This window comes from Eublepharis macularius, chromosome 16 (genome assembly GCF_028583425.1).
Source record: "Eublepharis macularius isolate TG4126 chromosome 16, MPM_Emac_v1.0, whole genome shotgun sequence".
In the NCBI taxonomy this organism is placed as follows: domain Eukaryota; kingdom Metazoa; phylum Chordata; class Lepidosauria; order Squamata; family Eublepharidae; genus Eublepharis; species Eublepharis macularius.
In genome coordinates this window covers 4,768,441-4,788,092 of record NC_072805.1, presented here as the reverse complement: position 1 = coordinate 4,788,092, position 19,652 = coordinate 4,768,441, and the positions used below count along the sequence as shown (strand labels likewise).

General features: G+C 46.8%; 1 protein-coding gene across 2 annotated transcripts in view; it reads left to right on the top strand.

Annotated features, from left to right (window-relative positions):
* SMC1B (structural maintenance of chromosomes 1B) overlaps nucleotides 1–17,699 on the top strand; it is an 84,617-nt gene extending 66,918 nt beyond the window's left edge. Inside the window, exons 19-25 of one of the 2 annotated variants that reach the window (XM_055000436.1) lie at nucleotides 1,598–1,696; nucleotides 4,188–4,344; nucleotides 4,930–5,084; nucleotides 10,005–10,156; nucleotides 12,768–12,837; nucleotides 14,051–14,161; nucleotides 17,505–17,699. In XM_055000436.1, the coding sequence (XP_054856411.1) occupies nucleotides 1,598–1,696; nucleotides 4,188–4,344; nucleotides 4,930–5,084; nucleotides 10,005–10,156; nucleotides 12,768–12,837; nucleotides 14,051–14,161; nucleotides 17,505–17,615 (855 nt within the window). In that variant the 3' untranslated portion in view covers nucleotides 17,616–17,699. The remainder of the gene's footprint in view (nucleotides 1–1,597; nucleotides 1,697–4,187; nucleotides 4,345–4,929; nucleotides 5,085–10,004; nucleotides 10,157–12,767; nucleotides 12,838–14,050; nucleotides 14,162–17,504) is intronic. The other variant, XM_055000437.1, reaches the window with a different exon arrangement.
* The last annotated feature ends 1,953 nt before the right edge of the window (nucleotides 17,700–19,652 follow it).

Here is a 19,652-nt window from a genome sequence, read left to right as displayed (position 1 = left end):
AGAGGACGTTTGGGATAAAAGGTGTTCAGAGCGCCACCTTTTTGCTCATTCAGGACCATGGACAGCAGTTCACGTGCTCAAGTGAAGAAAACAGACTTGAGACAGAAAATCCTTGCTGAGGTAGCAGTTCCTTCCCTGAGGTAGCTATGCTGAAAAGTTTCTAGGGCATGTGCTGAGTGTTCAGTAAAAAGTAGCAGAAACTCATTCCAAGTGAAAACAAGTTAAATTTAATTGAATATAAAATTTAGAAAGGATGGGAAGAGGATAAACACAGAGATAACTGAGGAGTCAAAAGGACTTATGCAGAGTACACAACGAAATAAAAAATGAATAAAAGCATAACCACATCAGCTAACTCGACACATCGTGGAATTCCTTGAGATACGGGGATCAAGTACACTCCCCCGTTTCCCAGCTATGATCGGAATAGCCCAGGAATTAACAGAACTGAATAGCAGAAAACAAGATGAAGAATAACAGCTGGACTCTCTTCTTTGAAAGCCTGCTACCCAGTCATCCTGTTGGCTTAATTCTAGAAAATGATTTCCCCCCTCACCTGATCATGTCACTCGAGAGGCATGAGGGAAACCTCTCGCAAGTCACCCTGCTGGTGGCTGGGTTGTTAAGTAGAATCAGGGCTGCCAGGGAGCCCCTGTCCCTTTTTTTTCCCCTGGGTGAGATGGGTCTCTCCAGTGAGCCTTTCTGCCGCCTGGCAACATCCCTGAGGTTATGACAAGACCAACAAACTATTTCAATTTAATTACAGAGGAGAGGGGATTTTAGGGAGGGGCAATGATCCCAGTCACCACAAGCTCCTTTAGTCCTCTTTGCTTTTCCCACCTTTTTGATCTCCATTTTTTTAAACCAGTAGTATAAGAACTGCACCTGCTTTTCTGCCAGCAGCACCTTCATGGCAGTGCAGGCGCATTGAAGACAAAAGGGGCAGAGGAGGGCTAGAGATAAAGATCTATGATTCTAGAGCCAAAGACCCATATCAAGAGCTAGGCCTTGGAGGTGTAAGTACTGTGAAGAGGGATGGCAGCTGTCTTCTCTCCTGAATAAATGGCCATCCTGCTACCAGCCAGGAGTTATTAAACTAGAGAGATGAATAATCAGACTTGATATAGAGCCGCTTTGGGGCAGGTAGGTGGATAGCTGTACACTTTCAAGACAATTTCTCCTTGGCCACAGTAGCTTTGACGGACAGTAGAGCCCACATAGCCTGTGAGCTGCTCATTATGTGACCCACTCTGTGGCAAGCACAATTTTAGTGCATCCCATATGACATTGGACATCTCAGAGAAAAGGAAAATGTTGCTTGGCTTTACATTTCTGTTCCGTGAAGCAGCAGTGAAGCAGTCACCCCGCCCTGCTGACTTGAACTCTATAGCTCAGCTCTGAGTACTCTGGGAGCTTAGAAAGTTCAGCATTCAGGGTGTTCCGTTTAATATTAGCTCTTGAGGGTTCTTTCTCATAAACAATATGTGTAATAAAGTAAGAATGTGTTTAGTGAAGTAAACACATTCAAATCTATGTTCTTGAGTTTCATTTACCAAATGTAACTTGGGTGGTTATATTCTTGTGCTGTTCCTTACAGCTGGGAACTGGTACTGAAAGTACCGAAGTGACAGCTGATATCTTTGAAAGAGAGCAGGCAATGCAGATAGATTATACGAGTCTTGCAGAAGAGCTGAAGGTAAGAAAATCTGCTAAGATCCCAGCTTTCTAACAGAGCGGATGGCTTCCTGTTCCCTTTAGCTTGGAGTATGGACTCCAGCACCTTGCAAAGCCTAGCTTTAAAGTGAGGAAAGCCTTACAACTGCCAGATTCTTCTGTTGTTTGGATAGCCAAAAAATTACCCCTCCCCTCTAAGGATGCGAACTTTAACCATTCAAATGGTTCAATAATTCATTTACTGTTTATACCTTGCTGTCAATGTTTAAACATTTTCCAGGGCTTGGAAAACTGTCAGAGGTTGTCCTGTGCATTCCAGAATCATCTGTGTCTGCAGAATGTGCATTTTCTGATGCTAGGCTTTAATAATCTGTATACAGGATTGACACACAGCATGTTAAGATGCTGATTTTTATTAACAAAAATTAGTAGCAGAGCTGATAATATGAAAGAGTATGTATGTGGGCTTGATAGGTTGTAAGCTTGTTAATGTTTAAACGGAACAGTTTTTTAAATTACATGAAATTTACATCCCTGCTCTCTTCTCCTATACCCCAAGTAAGAATATCTGAAGCTCTTAAGGTGGTGAGATGAGGCAGGCAAGAGGAGGGAAGATTCACTTGGTGTCTGGTAGTGTTTTTCCCCCCCTCCTATAGCTCCCAGAACACCTATCATTAATTTTCAGGTGATCTAGGAATTAAAATTCCTAGAATTCACTGTGGGCAGGGAAGGGAGGAGAAAGAAAGGGGAGAGATGGACATTACAAGTGTTTTCCCTCCCCTCGGTCATTTCCTCCTTGCTCCCTCATTGCTTCCCAATGACAAGGCAGAAAAGTTGGGATGGGATGGAAGACGAAAGGGGGAAGAGGTGAGAATTTAGAGGATGCCTAGAATTCTTTCTGAGATACAGTGATCAGAACTGTACACACCATTCCAAATAAAGTTACACCATAGATCTGTATAGGGGAATTACAATGGTGACTGGTTTATTCTCTGCCCAACACACCCTAGCATGGAAAATGCTTTTTTTTTTTTACTGCTTTCACACACTGAGTACAACCACAAAATCTCATTCTCTCTGTCTGCCAGTTCAAACCCCATCAGCATATATTTACAGTTAGGATTTTTTGATCCAACGTACATCAGTTTTTCACTTACGTACATTAAAATTTGCTGTGTTGTTTCTGACTTACCCTTTTGGTGAGATTCTCTTGGACCTCTTCATGGTTCACTTGTGGGAATGCAGTAGGTGAAGGAAGTTAAAAAGGCTGCCATCCCTGGCCTTCTTTTCCACCATGTTAGGAACCAGCCGGATGAATCAGAGAGATGCCATTTTGGATTCATTCATGTCTTGCGCCTGAGGCTTCCACTGATGAAGGGAAACCTCAGTTCCTGGGGATATTAAAACCTGTCCATCTTCTCCTCCTGACAGTGAAGTCAGGCTCTTCCTGACTGTTATAAATGAGGCAACAACATCTAGGGGAGATAGAACGTGACAGTCTATTGACAGTCTTCCAGATAATGCTATTTTGGCCTTCATGGATGTTGAATCTCTCTACAACAACATCTCCCAAAAAGATGGAATACAAGCCATTAGGAAGACCATCTCTAACAACACCACAGCTGACCTTGCTACCAAGCTCTGCCAGTTTCTCCTCACCCACAACTACCTCAATTTGATGATGATTTATTTCTTACTTTTTTTAATGCCAGGAACACATTGAAACATTACTACTGATTCCTCCTGGCTTTAAAAGCCAGGAGAATTAAATGGCTGTTTTTCCCTCCCTCCCAGCTGTTTCAGGCTTTTCCTAATGCCAAAGAGAGAAAAACAAGCATTTGCCAGCCAGGCAGGAAGAGAATGAAGCAGCAGTATTTTATCCCTTTCCTGGTTTGGCTTAAAAAAAAGGAGTAGAACAAGTAGGAAAAGTACATGTTTCCCCTCAGAACTCCACCACCAGTTGTCTCTTCAGTGGGCACGAGACAGCCCAATCAGCAAATACAGAGGGGGGATGGGTTTCAAAATTGCAATGTTAAAAGGCATGGGGAATTTTTTTTAAAAAAAATGTCAGCTCCAGCCCCCACAAAATGCAGCTCCAAATAGACACATCTCAACTCGTCAGCAGACACCAAACCACCTTGAGGTTGTGCAGTGCAAAATGATGGGACCCCAAAGAGTTTCAGCACCGATCGGCATGAATGCTCAGCATCACCAGCTTAAAGTGTGCCATGCGGAATGGGCCAGAGTCTCTGAGCTGACCGGGGAGTTACAGGAGACTGGAACAACCCAGCTCAGGGGATCAAATATATCCCAGGGATGGTAGTTGTGCTGCCAACGAAGCTGAACAGAAAGTGGGCTTTTACAGTGATATGTCCATAAATATGAGTTTCCTTCTCTAAATGACTCTTTTCTTAAGGCCAACAGTTCTCATCCACAACAGTCTTCATGTTAAAAATCCAGAGGTGGTCTTCATTTCCAGGAGAGTGTCTACAGTGTTGTTTTTTTTAAACTAGGACTTGCAGTCTGACAAAGAGGCTGAGAGCCACCTAGCACAACTTCAGCAGGAAGTAACATCTAAAGAAAACGTTTTACTAAAAACAGCAGCACCAAACATGAGAGCCTTGGAGAGATTACAGGTTGCTACTGATAGATTCCAAGAATCGGCAGACGGTAATAACGAGTCTTTCTGATTAGTAGGTATTATAGGGAGTGAAGTATAGGCAATCTCCCCAGCCCCCCCCCCCCTCATGTTTTTCCCCCCACATTCGTAGAAACTCCAGTGTTCCTTTCAATGGGCGGATATTTGTCTGTGTTAACTTGTTTTGGAAGATGCAAACACACATGATAACATTATATTCACCTTGTAGTCTAGAAACTGTTTTTGCCTCCTTTTCTTTCTTTCTTTCTTTCTTTCTTTCTTTCTTTCTTTCTTTCTTTTTCTTTCTTTCTTTTTCTTTCTTTCTTTCTTTCTTTCTTTCTTTCTTTCTTTCTTTCTTTCTTTCCTCCCTTCCCTCCCTCAAAGTGCTGTGATATTCAGTTTCCCAAACAGACATTGGATAGGTGAAGTTTCAGAACAGAATCTTGTCTTGTATACATCACATGTTACAACATTTTAATCTCATTTCATTTGCAAGGGCTATAATTTTATTTTATTTTATTTGCAATTGCTTACCATGCTACGGTGGGGAAGTTACAGACTTCATTCCCAATTTTACAGTTACTGCATTCTGTTAAAGCTCCATTATCTTTTGGTAGCATTTGAGGCCTGCAGGAAGGAAGCCAAGTTGTGTCGGCAAGCATTTGAACAAGTGAAAAAAAGAAGATATGACCAATTCAGTCAGTGTTTTGAGCACGTGTCTGTAGCTATTGATCAAATCTACAAGAAATTCTGCAGAAACAACGGTGCTCAGGTTTGTAGTTTTCCAGATACTTACAAATATCAACAGTCTTGTCTATTTTTAGTTGTCCAGGATTCAACAGTTAGCAGTTCAGAAATGCAGTTGTTCAGTCATGTTAAACCAAATCCAGGATTAGAAACAAAAAGACGATTCTAAATTTACTGATTCCTTGTCTAACTCTTGCTTCCTCACCGGGAAAGTTGAGGTTGCTGGGCCTGAGGAAATGGTAGTTATGCTGATTTGAAAGAAACGTCAGTATACAATATGCTAAAGGGGAGGTGTGAAGTTACTGTGATTAGAAGAAACATTCTGACTAATGTGAATTGTCCTAACTGGAGCTTCATGTAGGACACACATTACACCTATCTTGCAGCAGCTTCACTGGCTCCCAGTAGAATTCCGGATCTGGTTCAAGGTGTTGATTTTGACCTATAAAGCCCTAAAAGAACTGGGACCAGTATACCTAAGGGACCGTCTCTCCCTGTATGTGCCCCAGAGAGTACTTCATTCAACCGGAAAACATCTACTGGTGGTTCCTGGCCCTAGGGAGGCTCGGCTGGCTTCTACGAGGGCCAGGGCCTTTTTGGTCTTGGCCCCAACCTGGTGGAACTCTCTGTCTGAGGACACTCGGGCCCGCCAGGATCTTGTATCATTTAGGCGGGCCTGTAAGACAGAGATGTTCCGCCAGGCATATGGTGGAGGCTAATTTTAGCCCATCATTGCCAAGCCTTCCACCGGTCTCCCTCTACATAGGGTATGGAGAGTCCACTCCTGCTGGTTGCTCCGAAAGGGGCACAGTATTTTATCTGTTTTTATAATTGATTTTAAGCTGTATTTTAATCAATGTTGTACTTCGCCCTGAGCCCGCTTGTGGGGAGGGCGGGTTAAAAATTAAATAAATAAATAAAAATAAATACTTTCAGGCTCTGGGTTTTAGGTGCTGTGAAATGCAGTGGGTTACATCCAGACTAAACTTTCAATCAGCAAATGGAACTTTTGACCTCCCCCAACCCCCCACTCCTGCAGCTCACTGTTCTCCATGAAATGTTGCTCCTGGGGGGGGGACCCTGAGGAATGACGTGAGGGGGATTTGCAGTGAGAAGGATGAATCTATGGAAGTTGCCACTTTAGTCTGAATCTGACCCATTGATGTCTGCCACTGCATTTTTGTGAGATCTTTTCAACCCCCAGTACATTGGAATTTGGCTTGGGGTATAAATATACCCCAGCATACAATGTGTGTAAGTAATTTTTTTTGAGATTTACTAGTTTAACCTTTGTTTTCAGCACTTGGCAATTGACAGGTTCACCTTTTAAGGTTTCCCAGTCCCCACTGTGACTGTTACTACATATTAAACTCTCTTTCTTTCTACCATTGCTTCTGTACAGATCACCCTTCCTGACACTATTGTGCAAATAATTGTTCTTCGCAGTACTTCACCATCTGGTCCCAACTGAATAAAACAGCATATGTGCTGTGTGCTTGTGGGTGTGTATGTGTGTTATGCAGGGGTCATTTTGTAGAAAAAGAGCGGGAGGAACTCATTAGCATAACTCATTCACATACACCACACCCATTGCCATCACCTATCCTGGCTGTTTTGGACCCAATCCTGGCCGTTCAGGGCTGAAATTGGGCCCAAAATGGCCAAAAAGGGGCCCAAAATAGTCAGGATCAGGCCACTGTTGAGTGATCCACCACCCATCAGAGGCCTGATCCGGGCCGTTTTGGCCCCAATCCAGGCTGAAACAGGCCCAAAATAGCCGAGTCAGGTGGGTGAGGCCACCTGTCATGTGACCACTTTGGGGAACTGCTGGTTCCTGTGCATTCCCCCTCGAAATAAGCCCTGGTGTTATGTACCATCAAGTTACTTCCAACTGAAAGGCAACTCTATGAATTAACAACTAGGGCTGTGCAAGCCCTGGTCGCTTCGGGTTTCCTGCTTCAGGTTTACCCGAACCGGGAAACAGCTTTGGGTAAAGTGTATTTGCCACTTCGGAAATACAGCTTTGTAAAGCTTCGGGTTTGCCTCGGAAAGATTCGGGTGTCAATTTCACTTCTGGCTTTCGGGTGCCCTGGCGGGGGGGGGCAGTTTCTTTCCGAGGCAGACCAAACTTGGTGGAGACCTTCTCCTACCTCTTCTCTAACAACCCCCCATGTTTCGGAAAGTTGGGACTTTGGTACCCCCATCCTCCTCCATTCGCCATTATTCCCTATGGGAAAAACAGGCAACCTTTCTAGGTTGCTAGGGGTGGCATTTTGCAAGCAAAATGCACCCAACTTTCAGGGGCCCTTCTCCTACCTTTCCTCCCACCTCCCACCAAGTCTCAACCTGCTCCCACTTTGAGGGGCCATTTTATGGCCCCCCCAAAGAAGGTGCCCCTATCCTCGCCTTCTCCATTATTTTCTATGGGGGAAAATGAAGAGGCTTGTGTGGCTAGGGGTTGCATTTTGCATGCAAAATGCCCCCAACCCTCAGGGGACCTCCTCCCACCCCTCACCAAGGCTCAAGCTGCTCCCACTTTGGAGGGCCATTTTATGGCCTCCCAAAGAAGCTGCCCTTAGCCCCCCTCCTTTTTTCCATTAGATCCTCTGGTGGGGGAAATGAAGAGGCTTGTGTGGCTAGGAGTGGCATTTTGCATGCAAAATGCCCCCAACCCTCAGGGGACCTCCTCCCACCTGTCCTCCCACCCCCCACCAAGGCTCAACCTGCTCCCACTTTGGGGGGCCATTTGGGGGGGGCTAACCCTAACCCCCCAACAGCCCCACACAGAGCCCCAAAGACACCCTCCCCAACATTCCTACACTTGCCCCTACCCCAAGAGCAGGCTGGCCAGCCATCTCCCATTGTTCCCTATGATGGGAACTTTTAAACTCTCTTTCCCAGGGCAATTATGCACATCCCAGGGGTGCCATAATGGAGGGCACACTCCTGAGTGCCAGCTTGTCCCTGTGAAAGCACACCTGAACCACAGACACCCTCCCCAAAATTCCCCCACCACCTACAGAGAGTGCAGGCCAGCCTGCTCCATTGTTCCCTATGATGGGAACTAACCTAACACCAAGGAATAAAACCACAAACACACACTGAATAAAGTTTAAAATCTTTATTTTTCAACCTCAGTTACAGAAAAAAAGGCACAGTAGTGTGACCCAGCACACCATTCCCCCCCACCCCAAAGGAACACAACTCATTACACACCACAGAATCTGAAAAACACAGTTACATGCAAAAAATCTTTATTTCCTGTTGGGATTCAAGTTACCCAGCATGAACACAACACAATGGGCATCGCAGCTGCCGCGGCCCCCCCACCCCACCCCAAAGGAACACAACTCACTACACACCAGAGAATCTGAAACATACACACATACAATTGCTTGAAAAAAACTTTATTTCTTGGCTTTTAAACAGCATGAGGACAAACAAATATTCATTTCTCCGTCCCAACCCAAAGTGACCTGGGGGACAGTCTTGCAACTGTCCAGCTGAACCATTGTCATTTCCTGCAGCTAGGATTACAGTTCAGCCAGTGGGGGAAACACCACAGTGCAGAACAGTACCTAGATACAAGTCCAACACAATGGCATATGTGGACCACACAGCTGCAGAGTGCCCCCCACCCCCTGGCAGCTTCAGACTGAAACAGAAAACATCTGTGAGACACAGTCACGTAACCTTCATCATTAGCTGGCACCCTCCCTCTTAAGCCCAACCAGCCCCAACTCCAAACCCACTTCCACCCCTTCAACATGAACGTTTTAAGTTTTTTAACATTTTAAACAACTTTAAACAACCCCCCCCCCTCAAAAAAACCAGCAGAGTCATCCTAGCCTAACCAGTCCCTACCTATCCTATGTTCCCCCTCCAGTGGCAATCAACAGCTCTTGGGCATGTTATTTTTATTTTTCAGAATAAATATGTTCTCTTGGAGTAAGTGATAGTTATGATTTATTTTTTTAAATTCTTTTTTAAACGGGGCGGGGGAGCCAAATTGCAGGGTGCCCTTTGCCGCTGGGCAATTGCAAGCAGCCAGCAATGGAGATCAGCAGCAGCAAGCAAAAGCTTCCCATGCTTTAAAAAAAAAAAACGGGCGCTCGCACAGCTGCTTACGCGGCCGCTCCAAAGCGACACGAATCGCTTCGGGTTGCTTAGCTTCAGTATTTCCGAAGCAGGGCCATCTTGCTGGCTCCACTTCGGGAAATTCCAAAGCTACACGAAGCGGGTTGCTTCGGGTAACTTTACCCTAAGCGAAACCTGAAGCGACCAGCCCTATTAACAACTTCCAAAATGTCCTATCATTGACAATCTTGCTCAGGTCTTCCAAACTGAAGGCCGTGGCTTCCTTTATTGAGTCAGTTCATCTCATGTTGGGCCTTCCTCTTTACCTACTGCCTTCAACTTTTCCTAGCATTATTGTCTTTTCCAGTGAATTTTGTCTTCTCATGATGTGACTAAAGTAAAATAGCCTCAGTTTCATCATTTTAGCTTCTAGAAAGAATTTTGGCTTGATTTGAACCCACTTATTTGTCTTTTTGGCTGTCAGTAGTATCTATAAAGCAATCCCCCAGCACCTCATTTCAAATGAATCAGTTTTCTTCCTATTTGCTTTCTTCATTGTCCAATTTTCACATCCATGGATAGTCATAGAGAATATCTTGGCATCAATTGGTAAGAGTAATTGAAGCATAAACTTGAATTATGGTTAAGTTGATAGGCTTTCCATGAAGTCCGATTGATATTATTTCGTCAGACTTGTCATGGCTCCTGATTGCTTGTGCTACTTTTGTCTGACTATAAGAGCAACACTGTCTCTTCCAAGTTTGTTATTTCCAGAGTAAAACACTAATTCTGTGACTGAAAATGTTCTAATCCAGTTCACTCACACACAGGATTATAACATTTAAATATTCCATTTCTTATGCTTTAGGCATTTCTTAGTCCAGAGAATCCTGAGGAACCTTACTTGGAAGGCATTAGCTATAATTGTGTAGCTCCAGGAAAACGATTTATGCCAATGGACAACCTGTCAGGAGGTGAAAAATCTATAGCAGCGTTGGCTCTTCTCTTTGCAATGCACAGGTAATACAGCAGTGCCTATATTATTTTGCGAATGGTGTCCTCAAATACTTTTGAAAGTGTATGAAAATGAATGCAGTTATATGGGATTCATATTATCTCCTAATGTTGCTTTTGTTTCTCTTCTCTTACTCCATACATGCGCATATAAAATTACACCCTCCGCTTTCTGTGAATGATTAGTGCCCCTAATCATGCAGGGCCGAAACAAACAGGATGAAGATAAAACTACGCTCCTTGCACTATTTTTAGCATTTGGGGGGGGGGGGTTTGTCCTTTAAAATCCTATCTTTATACATTTAAAATTAGCAGAAGAGAAAGGTGTTTAGTTTTATTTAATAAAACCAAGTAGAGTTAAATTCTTCCCTTGCTGTGTGGCCCTGGAGCTTGGGCAATGCATGTAACTTCCCTTTTCCAGACTTCTGGAAATTCATGGTCTCCATCACATCTGTTGGGGCCTGCAGATAAATATTTCTGCAGGAGCCAGTCATCAAGGTGTATCTTCTGCATTTCGAGCACAGGAGTATGTAACACACACACACACACTCCTCCCCCTTTGACCAAGAGGCTGGTGTTTGGTGAACTCGCGTAAAGGACGTCTCTCAGCTCTTCCTGGCTCTGCTGCTTCCTGCCCTGCTCATACCCTGCAGTTCAGTGGTCAGAACCTGCTGCTTAGTTGTGGAATTCTGCCTGCTGAGTCCTGAACTTTTTTGCTGCTTTTTGGAAGATTTGCTCCTAGTGTGGATGCAGAGAGAGCAAGAGTGCCGTGCCTCCTGCAGTTCTTTGTATTCACATGGAGTGGAGCAGCAAGGTGGCGAGTAATACTCAGTTAGCACAAGCAGGTCTGTAGAACTACCCCCACAAAAACTGTCCCTGGTCTTATCTCTCTCCCCGACAATCAGCCTAGTCCCACCTATTGCTCCTTCTGTGATCTGCACAAATGCTGGTGGCACAGAGACCCTTCCTCATGCCAGTTACCCCTTGCCTGGCCATTGCCCACCCCTGCCACTTATGCCCCCATTGGTCATGCATATGTGCTTGTGTTGCAGAACCCCCTCTCAGGAAAGGGAGAGAGTGAGGAGGTGGCCTGGTCTGGCAGGGGCTGCACTCCTTTTGAAGATGCAGGTTCAGAATTTGGGGGTGCTTCTGGATCCTGGCCTGCATTGGAGGCTCAAGTCGCTGCCACGGCATGCAATACCATTTATCAGTCCAGCTTTGGCCATTCTTTGACAGTTGTAATTTGGCCACAGTGACCCATTCTTTGCTAACATTTAGGTTAGGTTTCTGTAATCCGTATTATGTAGGACTGCCTTGGAATACTTTCCAGGACTTCAGCTAAATCAAAAGTGGTCACATGGTGTCAGGAGCTGGATAAATAACAGAAATAATACCAGGATTGTAGCAACCCTGTGCTAAAAGATCTGCGCTGGCTGACCATCTGTTTCAGGCACAATTCAAAATGTTTGTTCTTGAGGCCCTAAATGGCTTGGGGTCAGATGCTTGAAGGACTAACTCCTCCTGTACTGTGTAGCCCACAGTTAAGTTCTTTTTCCTGATCCCTGATCTCTTGTGCTCCAACTTGAAGAAGTGAGGTGGGTGCTTTTCAGTGATAGCATCTCATCTTTGGAATGCCGTCAAGGTCTACTTGGCACTAGCCTTATTGTTCATTAGCCCTAGATCTACCCTTATGACTGATTTATTAATATAAATGTAACTATTGAATGTTTTTTAAATGCCCCTGCCTTGTTTTATGGCTTATTATTGATAATTCTTACATTTTTACAGTTTAATAGTATTGTTTTTACATTTGTGAGCCACTTCAAGAAGGTCTCAGAAGAGAGAGATTTGGAGGATCAGGTTCTTGGCAAACCAGCACAAGAACGGGTCTGTCTCCCCCCCTCCCCTCTCCAGTCAGTCATACATATAATAACAACAACAACAACATATAATAACAACAACATTTGATTTATATACCACCCTTCAGGATGGCTTAACAACTACTCAGAGCAGTTTACAATGTATGTTGTTGTTATACCCACAACAAAACACCCTGTGAGGTGGGTGGGGCTGAGAGAGCTAGAAGTTGTGACTGAGCCAAGGTCACCCAGCTGGCTTTAAGTGGAGGAGTGAGGAATCACACCCGGTTCTCCAGATTAGAGTCCCACGTTCTTAATCACTACTCCAAACTGGCACAGTGATAAACACTGTAAACACAAGAATCTTCCTCCTCCTGGAAAACAATATGCAAGGTATCATCAGCTTCTTCCTCCGGGTCTATGTGCATCCCACTGATGGGATCACAAGACTGTGCACAGTATCATTTGGAACATTCAAGAAATAGGGGGGAAACTTGCCACACTGGCTCCACCCACTCTGGAGCTGGTGATAACTCTGACCTTGCCATTGCTTCTCATAGGGAAGGTGCTAAAATTAAATTAAAACCAAAATGAAAGATTAATATGTGTAAAAAAGCAGCAGTAATTCACTTTATTAGGTCTATTTTAGGACCTAATGAAATGGAAAACAGGCAAAGGGCATGCTCTTTTTAAAGCAAATTATAAAGGAACAACTTACTTTAATGTCATTTCTTAAGTGTCTTTACTTGGTTTCGTAGCTTTAGACCTGCCCCCTTTTTCGTTTTGGATGAAGTGGATGCAGCTCTAGATAACACGAACATCAGCAAGGTAAGCTGCCCTAGCTCTGTTTTCTCTTAAAGAGAAATAATAAGATCTGGATTTTATTTTTACAGATGAAGGTAAAGTTTTAAAGCTAAGGAAAAAGTATGGTTCTAACAAAGCATCTCTGACAATGTTGGGCTGAGCCCCAATCAGGTCGCATATGCAAATGACCTTGAAAAGCCAGCCCAATCAGGGAAGACTGGCCTAGCTGGCAGTCGGGAGTGGGGGGAAGCAGGAGGCAGCCTGCCAGCCACACAGGGAAGCTGTATCCCTATGGGGAAACACATTTTATCCCTTTTTACCCCCTTAGGGAGCGAATTTCTTAAAATCCCTTCTTAGTGAGCCTCTACATAACAAAAGGAATGTTCTCCCCAAATTTCACGTTTCTAGGTCCACAAGTTTGGGCTGGGTATTGATGAGTCAGTCAAGACATTTGTCTTTATATATATATATTTATCACTAAAAGCAGCCACTGTACCAGGAGAACAGGAAATGTCATACCAATTTTTAAAGGGGGGCTAGAAAGGAACCTGGAAATTACAGGTTAGCCTAATGTCTGTCCCAGGCCACAGCAGTCATGCACTAGAGTGAGTTTGGTTGAAGTATCTTTCCTTGGCCTAAGACAGGGAAGGGTGGGGGTTGAGCACTCTCCTCTTCCACCACCTCTCCTCTAAGCCCTTCTGAGCTGGGAGCCAGTGGCCTCCTCCCTCCAGACCTTTAAAGGCCCTTGCCAGGCCTGGGGCATGCCCAGTGAATTCCATCTGCTGAGAAGCCCCGTGGGGGTGTGGCCAAGCATGTGAGACACCAGTAGTGCCTTCTGAGCAGTTTCTCCCCTGCCCTTGCCCTTCCCTGCTGCCTGGCAGCTGCTAGTCAGATGGCTGGGCGTTAAATGGTTAGCTGTCACTGGCTGCCTGACTCTTAAACATACAGCTGCTTTTGATCCACTCCGGAGTGTGTTTTTTTTACAGGCCCCAGTGGGCCTGGTGGATGCTGGGCTTGAGAGTGTGGGGTGCCAAGAAGGTGTTCTGGTATTTTCCCTGCTACTCCTCCAACAATCAGGTGATTTTGTTTCATATAAATACTCTTAAATTCATGAAGCAGCATTAATGTAATTTCCTATCTTGCCAGTGATACATGTTTTTACCAATTCTGTTAAATATATTTCCAGGCAATATATTCTTGTTTAACACTTCAAACTGTGTGCTTTCCCCACTTCCAGGTATCAAGCTTCATCAAGCAACAGTCCCATGAAAAATTTCAGATCATAGTTATTTCTCTAAAGGAAGAGTTTTATTCTAAAGCAGATGCATTAATTGGAGTTTGTCCTCAGGTATATATTACCCACCTACTCCATTTCTTTCAAAGAATAGAAACGGTATGACTTCAGTTTTTGTATAACAGGTATTAGGTTGTTGACATCCATACTGAATTTAAAATTCATTCATACATACATACATACATACATACATACATACATACATACATACATACAGCATATGAAGCCAGCTGGGTGGCCTTGGGTCCATCACAGCTCTTCCAGAGCTCTCTCAGCCCCACCCACCTCACAGGGTGAATGTTTTGGGGATGATCTTACTATATAAAAGAGTGTGTTCTAGATGACTCACTTGCTACATTAGTGCACCACCAGAGGGCGCTGCTGGCAAGAAACCCAGGCTGGGATCAGGAGCGGAGCAGGTGGCAATGCCCACTCCCCACTTCACCCAGCCGGGATCAGGAGTGAAGCAGGTGGCAATGCTCGCTCCCCACCTTCACCCAGCAGGAATCAGGAGCAGAACAGGAGACAATGCCCGCCCCCTGCCTTCTCTGTGACTTATCAAGGGTGGAGCAGGTGGCAATGCCCGCTTTACCCGGCTGGGATCAAGCACAGAGCAGGTGGCAATGCCCGCCCCACGTGTTCACCCAGCTGGGATCAGGAGCAGAGCAGATGGCAATGCCTGTCCCCCACCTTCACCCAGCCAGGATCAGGAGCAGAGAAGGTGGCAATGCCCAACCTCTCCTTCACTCGGCCAGGACCAGGTATGGAGCAAGTGGCAACGCCCGCCTGCCTGCACCTTCACCCAGCCGGGTTCAGGAGGTGAGCAGGTGGCAATGCCTGTCCACTCTTCTTCATTTGGATGGGATCAGGAGCGGAGCAGGTGACAATACCCACGCTCTCACTTTCACCCGGCCAGGATTAAGAGTGGAGCCAGTGACAATGCCCCCCCACCCCCCCACTGCCTTCACCGGGCCGGGATCAGTCGTGAAGCAGGTGACAATGCCCGCCTTGCCTTCACCTGGCCAGGATCAGGAGTGGAGCAGGTGGCAGTGCTCACTCCCTGCCTTCTCCCAGCTGGGATCAAGAGGGGAGCAGGTGGCAATGCCCGCCCACCCACCCCCGGCTTCACCCAGCTGGGATCAGGAGCAGAACAGGTGGCAATGCCCATTCCCCGCCTTCACCCAACTGGGATCAGGCATGGGGCAGCTGGCAGTGCCCACAACCTGACTTAACCCGGCCTGGATCAGGAATGGAGCAGGAGGCAATGCCCACCTCCCACCTTCACCTGGCCAGGATCAGGAGCGGAGCAGCTGGCAGTGCCTGCTCCCTAACTTCACCCGGCCAGGATCAGGAGTGGAGCAGGTGGCAGTGCCCATCCCCCGCCTTCACCCAACCGGGATCAGGCACGGGGCAGCTGGCAGTGCCCGCTACCTGACTTCAACCAGCCTGGATCAGGAGTGGAGCAGGTGGCAATGCCCATCCACCGCCTTCACCCAACCGGGATCAGGCACGGGGCAGCTGGCAGTGCCTGCTCCCTGACTTCACTTGGCCAGGATCAGGAGTGGAGCAGGAGGCAATGCCCACCTCCCACCTTCACCCAGCCAGGATGAAGAAGTGAGAAGGTGGCAATGCCCATCCCCACCTTCATCTGGCCGGGATCAGGCACTGTGCAGGTGGCAATGCCCGCTCCCTGCCTTCACCCAGCCGGGATCAGGAGGTGAGCAGGTGGCAATGCCTGTCCACTCTCCATCTGGATGGGATCAGGCGCGGAGCAGGTGACAATACCCACCCTCTCACCTTCACCCGGACAGGATTAAGAGTGGAGCCAGTGGCAATACCCACTCCCCACACACCCCGCCGCCTTCACCAGGCTGGGATCAGTCGCGAAGCAGGTGGCAATGCTCGCCTTGCCTTCACCCAGCCGGGATCAGGAGCGGAGCAAGTGGCAATGCCCGTTCTCTGCCATCACCCAGCTGGGATCAGGAGGTGAGCAGGTGGCAATACCTGTCCACTCTCCTTCATCTGGATGGGCTCAGGAGCGGAGGAGGTGACAATATCCACCCTCTCACCTTCACCCGGCCAGGATTAAGAGTGGAGCCAGTGACAATGCCCACCTACCCCCCGCTGCCTTCACCAGGCCAGGATCAGTCGCGAAGCAGGTGACAATGCCCGCCTTGCCTTTACCTGGCCAGGATCAGGAGTGGAGCAGGTGGCAGTGCTCACTCCCTGCCTTCTCCCAGCTGGGATCAAGAACGGAGCAGGTGGCAATGCCCCCCGCCCCCCGCTTCACCCAGCTGGGATCAGGAGCGGACCAGGAGGCAATGCCCATCCACCGCCTTCACCCAACTGGGATCAGGCACGGGGCAGTGCCCACCCTCCCTTCACCCAGCTGGGAGAAGGTGTGGAGCAGGAGGGAATGCCCACCCACCTTCACCCAGCCAGGGTCAGGAGCAGCGCAGGAGGCAATGCCAGTCCCCCGCCTTCACTCAGCCAGGATCAGGAGCACAGATAGCAGCAATGCCTACCCCCCTTCACCCGGCTGGGTCAAGGCATGGAGCAGGAGGCAATCCCTGCCCCCTTCACTTGGTCAGGAGCGGAGCAGGTGGCAGTGCCTAGTCTCTGCCTTCATCCGAGCAGGATCAGAAGGGGATCAGGTGACTGCCCCCCCCGCCTTTACCCAACCAGGATCAGGCACTGCACAGGTGGCAATGCCCACTCCCTACCACTCAACTGGGATCAAGAGCAGAGCAGGTGGCCAATTCCCACCCCCCACCTTCACCCAACTGGGATAAGGAAGTCAGCAGGTGGCAATGCCCGCCCTCGCCTTCACCTGGCCGGGATCAGGATCACAGATATGGCAGCAATCCCTGCCCCCTTCACTCGGCCGGGTGAAGGCACAAAGCAAGAGGCAATTCCCACCCCCCTTCGCTTGGCTGGAATCAGATGCAGAGCAGGTTGCAATGCCAGCACCCCCCCTTCACCTGGTCAGGATCAGGAGCGGAGCACGTGGCAATGCCTGCCCCCCACCTTCACCCGGCTGGGATCAAGAGGGGAGCTGGTGACAGTGCCCGCTCCCTGCCTTCACCCAGGCAGGATCAGGCATGGAGGAGGCAATGCCTGCCTGCCCTCCCCTTTCTAGAGCCTGTGATATTTTTTCTCACAACGGGCTTTGTTGCTAGTAATAACATACTTTGTAAACCACTCTGAGTGGGCTTTAAGTTGCCCTGGGGTGTGTGTATAAAAACATACATACGCAGACACACACATTTTATCTATGTAGTTAAATTATGTGGTTGTCCTTTCATTTTAAATGTAAAACAGCAGTTTAAAGTATTTTGCTTTTGTTGTGTTATGGCAAGCTGTGTACTATGTTCATTTTGATCATTTCCTTTCTCAGGAAGATGATTTTATGTTCAGTCGAGTACTAACCCTGGACCTTGCTCTGTATCTAGACTCAAATGAAAATGAAAGACAAATGAAACACAAAAAGAGCTCTGTGAAAATATGAAGCAAAATGGTGGCTGTTTAGATAATGTTTTTTAACTATTTGAATGTTACTAATGAATATTATTGAAGTTTTGGAGTTAAAAGTCACACCTGTTAAGTCTGAGCACTGTTTAGCCTAATGACAAGTATGTTTGTTACATCAAATGAAACATTGGGAAGTTAACTGCTAATACCAGTCTTACCTACTGCTAAATTGTTTGGAAAATGTGTTTATTACAAGGGAGAGGTGCACCATTTGAAGTGAGCCTTTTTTAATACTATGTGGTAAGTGATGGTTGTTGTGGGTTTTCCGGGCTGTATTGCCGTGGTCTTGGCATTGTAGTTCCTGATGTTTCGCCAGCAGCTGTGGCTGGCATCTTCAGAGGTGTGGCACCAAAAGACAGAGATCTCTCAGTGTCACAGTGTGGAAAAGATGTGTGGAAAAACATCTTTTCCACACTGTGACACTGAGAGATCTCTGTCTTTTGGTGCCACACCTCTGAAGATGCCAGCCACAGCTGCTGGCGAAACGTCAGGAACTACAATGCCAAGACCACGGCAATACAGCCCGGAAAACCCACAACAACCATCGTTCTCCGGCCGTGAAAGCCTTCGACAATACACTATGCGGTAACTCCAAGGTTAGCCCACCTCGTGAACAGCTGAAGCTGCAGAGGACTGCACTGGGCCCGATTCATGTATTACAAAGAAAACAGGTTGTTTCCAGTTTCCCTACTGTGCCTGGTGTAACCATGATGGATGAGCTCCACCTACACATTACAACATCCTTGTATGTGTGTTGGGGAACAATACGAGGACTTTGTATCACACATGTAATGGGAGTTTTGTGCCTCCCAGAGATGCACCAGCTCTTTTCTGTTTGCAACTACAGTACACAGGGCTGAGGGCCATTAGCTCTCCCCCAATATACACAGTTTTCACAGTTGTAACCCACTCCATGGATCTAGTAGAAAAGAGCTGGTGTGCACCTCAGAGGCACAAAATTCCCATTACACGTGTCATCCAAAGTCCTTGTGTTGTTCCCCCAACAAACTTGAGGACCTTGTAACAAGTATATGGAGTCTCCGAGTTGCATGTCTTCCTCAGCTCCCATGTGCTGAACCCAATTCAGATTCCAACTGTAGCACACTTGGAGATCCACCCCGTGCTGTTTTCCTGATGAGCAATGGTCCTGGGGTGTGCTTCCCCCCCCCCCCATTTCAAGCCAGAAAAGGTGAGGGGAGCCCCTCTCTCCACATTGCCACAGTCACAATCGGATACTGTATTTAATTTAATTTATTACATTTATATTCCGCCCTCCCCGCAGGGGAAAGGAGATCTTACACAAGACACAGCATAGGGACCCTTGGCACAACCTGTGTTCTCCTTAATGTGTGAACTGGCATAATGTATTTCAGATGGACAGTGGTTTACTTTTCTATGATTTTTCTGTTTTGTGTTCAGTAGATTAGGTGTGCTGCATTATACCAGAAGCTAATTTTAAAGGGGGAGTGGGTACTTAATACTTTTTCTACTCAAATGACCAGTTAGGTGTTTTTTTCCCCTGTAGGAATTTGGAGCCCTGCTTGGGCTGGAGCTACTAAAGGGCAATTTGCCGTGGGGAAAACAGGCAGGGAGGTGGTTAAGCAGTCTTCTTCCCCAATCCTGATTGACCCACAAGTAGCAGCTTTTCCAGTTTTAAAGGAGGGCAGGCATCTGCACGGGACATTTCATTTGGTCCTGAGCCACGTAGTGCCTTTTAGAGCATCCAATGAGCTCGGGGGGAAATGCCAATTAACAGAAACTTAATGAAGGCAACCAGCAAACCTGAATAACTAGAAATCGTCAGGATGCTTTGTTGTCCAATTAATTTGTGTCTTCATTAAGTAGTGGCCTCAGTTGCCCAAATCTGGATGTTTATTTAGTTCTAGTTTCTGATGGCTGGCTAGCCATGGTTGGAGGTGCTGTTACAGTTACCAATGGATTGCCATTAAATCTTACACTGTAATTGCAGTGAGGAGCCTCTAGCATTGTTAGTTCGTTACAAGTAAGAGCCACC